Source organism: Penaeus japonicus, unplaced genomic scaffold (genome assembly GCF_977035675.1).
Source record: "Penaeus japonicus unplaced genomic scaffold, GWHDUDI00000001_assembly GWHDUDI00000025, whole genome shotgun sequence".
Taxonomy (NCBI): domain Eukaryota; kingdom Metazoa; phylum Arthropoda; class Malacostraca; order Decapoda; family Penaeidae; genus Penaeus; species Penaeus japonicus.
This window is the reverse complement of record NW_028234427.1, coordinates 6683470-6695969: the sequence shown is the minus strand read 5'-3', so window position 1 is coordinate 6695969 and position 12500 is coordinate 6683470. Positions and strand designations below refer to the sequence as shown.

The following is a 12500-nucleotide window of genomic DNA, read 5'->3' as shown; positions in this document are numbered from 1 at the left end:
GGTGGGAGGGTTGGAGGGAGGGAGGGAGGGAGGGTGGGTGGGAAGGTAGGTGGGTGGGAGGGAAGGAGAGAAGGGAGAGTGTGAAGGTGGGGTGAGTTGAGAAGGATGGTGGGCGGGAGGGAGGGATGGAAGGAGGGTGGGTGGAAGGGAAGGAGAGAAAGGAGAGTGTGAAGGTGGGGTGAGGTCGAAAGGAGGGAGGGAGAGAGGGAGAAACTGAGAGAGGGAGGGAAGGGTTGGAAGAATGGGAGGGAAGGAGAGAGGAGGAGAGGGAACGAGGAAGGAGAGGGGAAAATGGAGGGAGGAAGGGAAGGGTGGGCGTAAGTGTGGGAGGGAGGGAGTAGGGTTGGATGGAGGGAAGTAGGGAAGGTGGGCGGGTTGGATGAACGGAGGGAAAGGCAAGAAGGCAAGAGGGTAGAAAGGAAGGGGCAGGGAAGTGAGAGAGGAAGATAGGGAGAAGGGGGAAGGTTCCTAAGTGTTCTAAGGGATTCTATAAATCTATATCACATGGGAATTAAATAGTAATGTTAAGAACAATAAAAGTATAATAACAACAACTCTAATGATAATGGTGTTGATAATCATTAATGTGATATCATTAATGATAGATCATGGCAATTATGTCATTATCATTTTCTCTATCATCATAATTGCTCTTCTTGCTGTTCTCATGGCTGTTATCATTTTTGCTTTTGTGATAATGATAATGATAACAGACATAATGCTATTAATAATGATAATAATAGTAATGATCAACGTAATAACAATGATATTAGCAGTGATAATGATAAGCATGATAACAATGATGATAGTAATGACAATGATAGTAATAATAACAATACTGATAAAAATATTGATGATGATAATACTAATGATAATAATAACAGTTATGATAATAATTATGTAAATAATAGTAGCAATGGTACTGATAATTACTACTATTATTATACTTATAATGATGATGATGGTGATAACAAAGAAATAAAGATAATTATGATTATGAGATAAGAAATGAGGATAAAAAAAATAATATCATCATTTTTTATAATTACTAATGTTATTATTATTCTTGCTATCCTTATCATTTTGTTGTTATTATTGTTATTATCATTATCATTATTATCATCGTTATTCTTGATATTATCATTATTATGATTGAAATAATAATAATTATCACTATTATCATTATTATTATTATTATTATTATTATCATCATTATTATCATTGTTACTATCATCATCATCATCATCATTATCATCATCATCATTATTATTGTTGTTATCATGATCATTATTATTATTATCATTATTATTATTATCATTGTATTATTAATATTATTATTATCATTATCATCATCATTATAATCATTACTATCATTACTGTTACTGTTAACCCTTACCATTATCAAATTCAAAAAGTTTATCACAATTTGTGCTAATAACGGCGGAGATGAAAAAGATAATGATCGTGATAATCATAAAGAAGAGGTATATTTCCTGTCAAGTTTCAATCTCTTCCATGTACGTGATAAAACTTTCCTCATTTCATCTTTCTGCAGACATCATTTTCCTTCTTCTTCTATTCTTTGCTCATTCTTTATTTTTTTTCCCTCCTGTCTTTTGTATTTTTTTATTTTTTATCTTTATTTATTTTTTTTTTTTTTAGTTTGTTTTTTTTCTTTCCTGCATTTTAAGTACTAATGTATGCTATCCTTTCTTTCGAATCTCTTCCTTCTCTTTCACGTTCGTATGTCCTATTTCATCCTCACATTTTACACAATATGCTCATTTGTCTTTAAAACACACAATATATTAATTTAACTTTCATTCTCCCTCACCCTGTCTTTCTTCATCTCCTTCATTCCCACTTTATGTTTTTTTTTATCTCTCTCTCTCATTTTTTTTTCTTTTTTTTCTTAGATATTTTCGTTTTTCACAAGTCATTTTTTCTTTTCGTTTATTTTCAACATTCTCTTCTAAGTACTTCTCTCTCTTCCCTTTTAGTTCTTACACTCAGTTATACTGGAAGAAAATATCTAATTTCACCCTCCTCCCTCTCTTCCCCTGTTTCCCTCTCCCCCCCTTCCATCTAACCCCTCGCCTTCTATTCAGTCCCTTCCCTCCAACTTAGCTTCCCCCCCCCCCCTTCTACCTAATCCCTCCTTCTCTACCTAGCTCCGTCGCCTCCTCTCTTAATCCCTCCTCCTTCCACCATCTTCCTCCCTTCTTACACTCTTCCTCTCCCTCACTCACTCCATTCCTCCCCTCGCGTCCTCCCTCGCCCTCAGCCTCCTACGCTTCCATCCGCCTACTCTGCCCCCACTCCTCCCCCCCCCCCCCCTTTCCACTCGTCCCCCTTACCCCGAACCACCTACTCATGTTCTCTCTATATAAAAATAAAACCGATTGAATTTCATTCGTTAGCGTGATCAAGAGTAAAATGTAATAATGAATGTCTCTGTGTCTCTTTGTCTGGCTGTTCGTCTCTCCCTCTCTCTCTCTCTCTCTCTCTCTCTCTCTTTCCCTCTCTGCCTCTCTCTCTCTCTCTCTCTCTCTCTCTCTCTCTCTCTCTCTCTCTCTCTCTCTCTCTCTCTCTCTCTCTCTCTCTCTCTCTCTCTCTCTCCTTCTTTTTCTCTTTAACGATTACGAAAGCAATACTGTCTTTTTGTTTTCTTCTTTTTTTTTTCTTTTTTTTTTTTTGAAAACAGAAAGGAAAATATCTTCCTTTATCAGCCTACGAGAAAAGGAGGACATGGCAATATGGAAATAAATGAATAAAGAGCCACCAGATATATCATCCGCCACATTATCTGAGGATTCAGTTGAATACGGGTATACATTTTTCAATTATTACGGGATATCATATAATGCTCAGTTATCAAAAAGGGGTCAGTGGATAGGAAAACTGAACGGAACACAAAGAAGAAATATACAAAAATATATAGGGAATAGGGAACTTTGATATGTATCCGTATCCAATTTATGTTAAGTAATTTTGCACGGAAGGATTTCATCGAAAGGAGTTTGTACACTTGGGATAATAACTTGCAACCACCTTTAAGATTATATAAATCAACAACCATATCATAATGCCCTACAGTGTTAGATGGGTAACAAGAAATATCACAGTCACTCGTCCCCCAGACAGAGTTCACAGGCAACAGAACAGCTGGATGATTGCGTAATCTCGTGGCCTAATGCTGCAATTCACGCAGAAAAACGTATGAATGAGACTTAATAACAAACAGCACGAGAGATGCCTTTGACGCGATTCGAACTACATCTTCATCAGAAATGTAATTCGAAACGCACCAATTACATCTAATTGTTTTGTAAAGTTAATAAAACTCATTCATACCTTTTTCTACCTTTGTTTACTGCGATTGATATTACTCGATTTCTCCCTAGTGTTAGTCCTTTTTAGTATCATCAGTATTATAATTATTGTTCAATACTATTTATACTATTAATTGTATTGTTATAATGATAGTCAAACGAATAATAATGATAATGATAATAACAATGGTAATGATAATGATAATAACAATGGTAATGATAATGATAATAACAACGGTAATGATAATGATAATAACAATGGTAATGATAATGATAATAACAATGGTAATGATAATGATAATAACAATGGTAATGATAATGATAATAACAATGGTAATGATAATGATAATAACAATGGTAATGATAATGATAACAACAATGGTAATGATAACGATAATAATAGTAATAATAATCATTATCTTTATTATCATTATAACTCTCATCATTACTATCATTATTTCTTATCATTTTTATCTTATTAGTGTTTATTTGTTGATATATCTAATTATCTATTTATCTATCTATATGTCTATTTATTCACATATGCCTGACCACTCACCCTGTCTGTCACCTGTACCAGGAAGCGGAAGCCCCGCCGGTGCGTCTCGTCCTCGAAGTCTAGCGTCTTGCGGGCGTAGAGTTGCCCGGCGCCGCCCGCGGTCCGCAGCCCGAAGTGCTCCCACCCCCACCCGCTGCCCTCCATCACCTGTGGGGGGGAGGGATGCGGGGGGGGGGGGGAGAGGGATATCAATTAGCAACTGATAGTAATAGGTTCTTTATTTAATTGCTTGTAGGGAATTGGTAAGGAAAAAGGATTATTACAAATTTTCTCTTTGCCCACCGCCTTGTCGAGGAGGGGGGGGGGGGGATTAATGGACAAATTATTGTTCTTATTTCTTGCGGTAAGGTTTGGCTGGAAAAAGAAAATTATTACAACTTTAGTGTTCCTACTCCTATCCGATGTCCTCCATCAGCCTAGAGCTTGTAGAAGCAACCAAATATCTTGTACTTCATATTACATTTCAATATATCCGCTATCATGTGGTGAATATTCTTGTACGTAGGTGTCCCCCTTGTACGGTTAGGATTCCTACCCCGTACCCCCCCCTAAACACCCCACCCCAACCACAATATGAAGAGAAGATACGCCAACGCAATACAGTAAACTATTCACCAAGGCATGATAATCATAAATTCTCATTAATGCCTTCTCAGAACTTGTCTTAATGACATCTGTGCAGAAGTCAGATAATTAGTTAGCAAATGAACTCTCCAACGTTGTCACTAAGCGCAAGGACAGAGAGGAAACAATGCGCGGGCGTCGTTATTGGTTTCAAGCTCCGAGCAATATCTGACATCATCTTGACATCAAAGACGTCACTCAGTTCTTGGAATGAAAAGAACAAAGGGTTGTATTAAGAGAAATGGAAGGGGAGGGAGGAAGGCAAAGGGGAATGGAAAATCATGATTCGTTTTGCAGAAGTTGGATATCACTAAAGGCGATATGTATTTGTGAGCATGCAGGCATGAGTGCGTGTGTGTGTGTGTGTGTATTAGCATGCATATCTATTTCCGTACGGTTGTGTATGTATGTACAGATGGATGTATTTGCATATATTTGTGCTCAGACACAAACGCGCGCGCACACACACACACACACACACACAAACACACACACATAAACACACACACACACACACAAACACACACACACACACAAACACACACACACACACACACCCACACACATGGAAAGAGAGATGAATGCATGAAGGGGCTGTTCAATTTTACCGTTTCTACAAAATGATGCCGATGCTTATTATATAATTGCCGATTTAGGCACAGTTGCTGATCCTCACCGTTGAGATGAAGTCATATTATTATTATCCCCACCCTTGTCTTATACCAGTATATATAGTTTGCATAATGTATATACAGAGTATAATTTCATATATTCATTTAGTACGAACGAAGTACTCCATCAACATAAACACAGTTTGGATGTGACATAGGGCAATAAAACATATAATACAAAATGGATAAAAACGTCAGTTCATTAATTAAATTGAAATGCAGATATGCTAACCGTTAATATTTGAAGCCAGCAAAACCAGTTCCTCTACTATGTTACTTTTTGCTCAACCGTTTGTTGTTGTAAATAATGTATGATTTGTACCACATAATTTCTTGCATTTTGCTTGAACGGAGTTTGATCCTTCGTTCAGTTACATTATTTTTTATTTTGAAGGTAAATACATGTGAGTCTCACTCAGGTATCTATCACAACTGTGGCTTGAGGGTAAAGCAGTGTCAAGTCTGATTTCATCCGATGGGAAATCTTACTTATTCTCAAGCAACTTGCAAGCAATCGCAGATTTCTCTGCATCACTCCAGTGGAAGCAGAGCGTAAATGCTCAACTGCTGGTGTCAAGTACTACAGTAAGTGTTATTTTCGAGCATTTATTGCAGTGCTGTAGGTACCATCTCCAGCAATATATATTTTAGCTGAAAAATTTTATATAAATGGTAAGATGGCGGTATCATTTTTATTGCTGGCTCGTATCCAAGGGTTGCTATGTTCATATGAATTGAACGTCACAAATATTTGCAGCAGGAATTCCTCATTCCACTCTGCCACCTGTTCAGAGAAGACCAACATTTCTAATGCATATAAAAGTTTGGCCACATAATGAGCACTCCCGATTGTTCCCGGTTGACGCCAGCGTTGTGCATTCCCGCTCCTTACTGGTTGCACAGACACAATGATGGTTGCCAACTCACAGGCTTCTTCATGATGATTTGGCGGGAGCCGATTCCAGGCGTGCTTTTCAGGACTTGTTGCGATTATTGCACTGTTCCTTTTATCATGTTTATAATGCTGTGATTTGTGGTCTGACAATCTTACAATATTTGTACTTCTGTCTAATATCTGTCTGTTGGTCTGGAATTTCTTGAATTCCAGAGTACCCTTGCTCAAGTGACACGATGAGCAAGTATAATTTCTAGAATATGGAGCCTACCTGCATCAGTAAATCAAGTGAAATAATACTGTATTTTAGCCCCACATCGCATTTTTTCATTAGATGTTCTCTCCTCTTAACCGTCCTCTAAGAAATGTTTCTTTTCTTCAAGCTACTTCACTGTCTCTTGAACGTCTCTATCAACAGGTGATATTTCAAAAAGGTACTGAAAATTTTCCTTAAATATATTACATTTAACTTCCATCCTTTGTGACTTTTGCTCTCAGTTTTCTTCAAGGTCACCCCACTCTCTTCCCAGAGTCATCATCTTCTCTTCAACTTTGCTTGCTTTTAAGTAATATGTTTGTTCACCGCCAGAAGACCAACACAGCTTTGTATGTCCCCTTTGTTACATCTCAGCATTGATCACAAAGCTCACATGAAATACTCTATTCCCGAAGAGCAAGGTAGTTTCGTAAGTCAAGATGATACTCGGTGTCTAATCAAATAGACAGAAGCTCCTGTTTGATTCCTTTTTGTCAAGCTGCGAGCTGTGCAGAGGCTTCGTGTGAAGAAACTTCGATAGACTTTTAATCATATACATAACTTAAAAGGCACAGCTAAATTCCCCTAGCAGAGCCATAAGCGCTCTGGAAAAATACAAAATAATCGAGTTGAACAAAAGGTATTTTGTAGAGAAATCAAAATGGAACACGAATCCCAACCTACAGATCGATAAGATACGTAAGCACACTCAAATAAAATCATAAACACAATTCAACAAGCATGACAAATCTACCCATGCAATAAAACTAATAGGAAAGTGTAGCTCACTCTCTCGACGTAATGACTGGCGGTGTCGAAATTCAGTGCCTTAAAGATTTGCTTAACAGAGTGGAAATATCCTTGTGATCAGTATTATGATTAGAGGGAGGAAGACGTAAAGAATGGTGGTTATCCTGAAATTCAGAAATAGTTTACTATGTGTCGGTATAACGTAATGGACGCGTAAGGAGGCGACAAACGCTCGACCTGACCCTGAAGGAGAAGTATTAAGCGATGTCGAGGCATGACTCACTAGCCCTGTAGAAGTAGTTGGTATCTCAGCATAATATATAGAAGGCGCAATGAGGCGAGGAGGGCGCGACCTGACCTTGAAGGAGAAGTGTTAAGCGATGTCGAGGCATGACTCACCCTGTAGAAGAAGTGTTAAGCGATGTCGAGGCATGACTCACCCTGTAGAAGAAGTGGTTGGCGGTGTCTCGGTCGGACGCCGTGATCTCGAGGATGGTGTCGTCGGGCGGGGGTCCGGCGCCCCACGTCTCGGGCACCTTGAGGTCCCACTGTGGGCGGGCGAGGCGGGGCGAGTTGTCGTTCACGTCCGTTAGGCGCACCAGTACTGTGCCCGTCCCTAGGAGGGGAAGGGGAGAAGAAGCGACATCATGTCCGGGAGAAAGAGAGAAAGAGACATGGAAGATGTAATTTCAGAAAAAAAAAAGACTGAGAGAGGAAATGAAGAAGCCAGACAGAGAGACGATAAAGCGGGGGAGAAAAAAAAGAGACAGAAGGAAGGAGGTTAAAGTGTGAAAGGAAAAGAGAAATAGAAGGAAGGGATGGTGCAATATCAAGATAAAGATGCAAGATAAAGTGAAATATATAACTTAAGACAGCAAAGGTGTTTGAAAAAAGATGTTGAAGTAAAGATATGATCTGAAAGTAAAATAGAGATGGTGAGAAGAGAAGACAGAGAGAGAGAGAGAGAGAGAGAAGAGGGGGGCGGGGGAAGATAAAGAGAGAGAGAGAGCTAAAGAAAAAAATGGATGTTTATCTCTCTCTCTCTCATATATATATATATATATATATATATATATATATATATATATATATATATATATATATATATATATATATATATATATGGAGAGAGAGAGAGAGAAATAGAAAGTGAAAAAGAAAGAAATAGAAAGAGAGAATAAATCGATAGATAGATAGATAGATAGATACAGATATATACAGAGAGATGCAAACTACAGCATCTACAAATATTCATACATGTCGAGGATTGAGAGACATGGAACACAAACAACGAGGCTCTCCAGGGAAGCTCTACGAGCCAAAAAATATTCTTTCCTGTTGGTGTCACAAGAGATATTTGCGCTCGTGGTCTCTCGTCCTCGCAAGAGCTCTTGAGTCGGAGGTCTCATAGCTTTGTCCACATTTTCCTCTGAACCTTTTTTCTAGTGCGTGCATGTTTGTATTCAGGGTGTGTGCATGTGTTTGAATGGGAAGGATTGTGTGTGTGCTTGCATAGGTAAGAGCATGTGTGTGTGTGTGTGTGTGTGTGTGTGTGTGTGTGTGCTTGTACGTGTATGTGTAATCAGTGGTTGTGTACGGCTATACATATATTTGCATGTCCTTAGGAATGTTTAAACGAGCGTACTTGTTCGCGCGCACGTATATTTTAGCGATGTTTATATTCGTAGTCAGTGTCTTTTGACCAGTGATTCTCAGGTACTCTTGGTGGGGATTCCGTGGATTGGCGATAAAAAAAAAACTTTGATCATAGTCATTTTTTCTTCTTCAAATACCACCCTTTTAACCTTCCACTGAAACCCTCTCCCCCAAATATCCCTCCTCGCCGTCCTCTCTGCTGAGGCCATACCTTTGGTCTTGCCCCTCTCCTTGCCCTTAAGTCCTCCTCCTCCCCTCCACCATCTCCTTGCCCCTGATCCCCCTCCAAGCCCTGAGCCCCCCTCCCTGCCCCTAAGCCCCCCATCCTGCCCCTCAGCCCCCTCCCAGCCCCTGAGCCCCCTCCTTACCCTTGAGCCCCCTGCCGTCTGAGGCGACCACCTGGATGGTGTACTCCGGCGTGGTCTCGCGTGGTCTACCATAGAGCCCCCCCTCCTTATCCTTGAGCCCCCTCCAAGCCCTGAGCCCCCCTCCCTGCCCCTGAGCCCCCTCCTTACCCTTGAGCCCCCTGCCGTCTGAGGCGACCACCTGGATGGTGTACTCCGGCGTGGTCTCGCGTGGTCTACCATAGAGCCCCCCCTCCTTATCCTTGAGCCCCCTCCAAGCCCTGAGCCCCCCTCCCTGCCCCTGAGCCCCCTCCTTACCCCTGAGCCCCCTCCCTCCCTGAGAGCCCCCTCCTACCCCTGAAGAGAGCCCCCCTCCCTACCCTGAGCCTCCCTGCCCTGTGAGCCCCCCGCCGTCCTTACCCCCGCCGATCCGGGCGACCACCTGTGTACTCGAGCCCCCTCCAAGCCCTGAGCCCCCCTCCCTGCCCCTGAGCCCCCTCCTTACCCCTGAGCCCCCCTCCCTGCCCCTGAGCCCCCTCCTTACCCTTGAGCCCCCTCCCTACCCCTGAGCCCCCTCCTTACCCCTGAGCCCCCCTCCTTACCCCTGAGCCCCCCTCCCTGCCCCTGAGCCCCCTCCTTACCCTTGAGCCCCCTCCAAGCCCTGAGCCCCCCTCCCTACCCCTGAGCCCCCCTCCTTACCCCTGAGCCCCCTCCAAGCCCTGAGCCCCCCTCCCTACCCCTGAGCCCCCTCCTTACCCCTGAGCCCCCTCCTCCAAGCCCCTCCTTACCCTTGAGCCCCCCTCCCTACCCCTGAGCCCCCTCCTTACCCCTGAGCCCCCTCCAAGCCCTGAGCCCCCCTCCCTACCCCTGAGCCCCCTCCTTACCCTTGAGCCCCCCGCCGTCCGTGGCGACCACCTGGATGGTGTACTCCGGCGTGGTCTCGCGTGGTCTACCATAGAGCCCCCCCTCCTTACCCTTGAGCCCCCCTCCCTGCCCTTGAGCCCCCTCCTTACCCCTGAGCCCCCTCCTTACCCCTGAGCCCCCTCCAAGCCCGGACCCCCCCCCTGAGTGGACTACCATAGAGCCCCCCCTCTTACCCTATGAGCCCCCCTCCTGCCTTGAAAGGCCCCCTCCTTCCCCTGAGCCCCTCCCTGCCCCCCAGCCCCTCCATACCTTGAGCCCCCTCCTTCCCCCTGAGCCCCCCTCCCTACCCCTGAGCCCCCTCCTTACCCCTGAGCCCCCCTCCCCACCCCTGAGCCCCCTCCTTACCCTTGAGCCCCCCTCCCTACCCCTGAGCCCCCCCCCTTACCCTTGAGCCCCCCGCCGTCCGTGGCGACCACCTGGATGGTGTACTCCGGCGTGGTCTCGCGGTCGAGGCAGCACAGCGCCGTCCGCACCTCGCCCGTGTGAGGCTCCACGGCGAAGATGGCCTCCCCGGACCGCTCCTCGATCACGTTCTTCTCGATGGAGTAGCTGAGGCGGGCGTTGGTGCCCTCGGAGGCGTCGTCGGCGTCCCACGCGGAGATCCTCACCACCGGCAGGTCTGCGGGAGGCGAGAGGCGGGGTCAGTGCGCTTCAGTGGGAGAGTCTGGTTTGCAGGGCGGGGTGTCCAGGTCAGGGGAAAGAGCCTCAAGTCTGGTAAGTCTGGTCTAAGGGAGAAAGATCGGTCTAGGAGAGAGACCATGTAAGTGTCTGGGTCTACAGGAAGTGTGTAATTTCCAGTTTTGGAAAAAAAGTTAGGACTTAGGAGAGTTTATTTTACTTTATTTATTATCTATTTATTCATTTATTTATTTATTTATTATAATTTTTTTTTATTATTATTATTTTTTTTTTTTGGGGGGGGGCTGTAAAACGCAATGTCTAGACAATGCTATGACTTGGAGTGTATCTTAATTCGAGGATGACATAATTTTGAAAATAAAACTTTAAAACTTAAATATTTAAAGGCTGGTATTGTCGGCGTCTGCGGTGGAATCAATCTAAAGTATTAAGTCTGTAAAATCTGTTTTAGAAGAGAAAACGTCAAAATCAGAGGGAGAGGGAGAGGGAGAGGGAGGGGGAGACCGGTGGAGGATGGGAAGAAAGAGCGAGGATGAGAGCGTGATGGATATGGTAGCGGTGGGAAGCTTACAGTAAGTGGAAAAAGATGAAAGAGATATTGGGCCATAATTGAGAAGAACAAAGGAGTGAAAATGGACCAAGGAGAGAGGGAGGGAGAGAGAGAGAGAGAGAGAGAGAGAGAGAGAGAGAGAGAGAGAGAGAGAGAGAGAGAGAGAGAGAGAGAGAGAGAGAGGGGGAGGGAGGGAGGGAGAAGGAGAGTAGGAGTAAACAGAAAAGTAATGTATATACGTACTCTCTCTCTCTCTCTCTCTCTCTTTTTCTCTCTCTCACACACACACACAAACACACACACACACATAAATATATACATATATAAATATATAGTTCAACCGATACATATACCCTCCATAAAACCCCGATCATAATAAAAGCCAACAAATGACCAAGTCCTTCAACACATTCTCAGATTCTGGATCGTCATTATAACTTCGAGGACAGCGACCGGTTAGCAAGCGCTTGGGAGCGGTAATTCGTCTCTCTCTCCTTCCCCTTCTCTTTCTTTCCTCCTACGCTCATTCTCTGGCCTTCATGCTTTCCCTTCTTCCCTCTCTCTCTCTCTCTCTCTCTCCCCTCCGTCTCCTGCTCCCCACTCTCTCTCCCTCTCCTCCTCCTCCCTCTCCCTCTCCCTCTCCCTCTCCCTCTCCCTCTCCCTCTCCCTCTCCCTCTCCCTCTCCCTCTCCCTCTCCCCCTCCCTTTCCCCCCCCCTCCCCCTCTTCCCTCCTCCCTCTCCCTCTCCCTCTCCCTCTCCCTCTCCCTCTCCCTCTCCCTCTCCCTCTCCCTCTCCCTCTCCCTCTCCCTCTTACTCTCCCTCTCCCTCTCTTTCTCCCTCTCTCTGCTTTCATTGCGCAAGATTGCATAAATGTGGCCATGTTGCAATCTTATTTTCCTTTCCGTTTTGACATGATTGCACCATTTAAGGAGATAAATGTCTTTCGTAAAAACAAGTCCCAGTGAAACAAAGAACTTCCTTAAATAGCCGATTCAGAAAGTTTGGTCATTATCTAGAACATAATGTTTGTCAGAATTGAGAGCAATATATGATTATGAAAATCACACCTGACGAAATAGAATGATTTAATAGAAATTATTATTGTGAAACAAATATTGACGTTCTGTCTTCCAAGATATCATTTACGAAACTGACCAACAGCAATGGACAAAATTGCCCACAAAATTGCAAGAATCATGACACCGTGCGGAAGCGTATTGCAGACCTTGATGCACGTTGACCCCAGTAAGGTCACGATCCTAGATGGTGTGCCAATCAAGATTATAAGTGACACCCACAC

General features: G+C 43.7%; 1 protein-coding gene across 1 annotated transcript in view; it reads right to left on the bottom strand.

The window, feature by feature from the left end:
* The window catches only part of LOC122242179 (putative neural-cadherin 2), a 195493-nt gene that overhangs the window by 84834 nt on the left and 98159 nt on the right, over positions 1-12500 (bottom strand). The window contains exons 7-9 of the mRNA XM_086551258.1: positions 10397-10630; positions 7528-7703; positions 3892-4038 (exon numbers count right to left, since the gene is read on the bottom strand). Of these exons, the coding sequence (XP_086407384.1) occupies positions 3892-4038; positions 7528-7703; positions 10397-10630 (557 nt within the window). The remainder of the gene's footprint in view (positions 1-3891; positions 4039-7527; positions 7704-10396; positions 10631-12500) is intronic.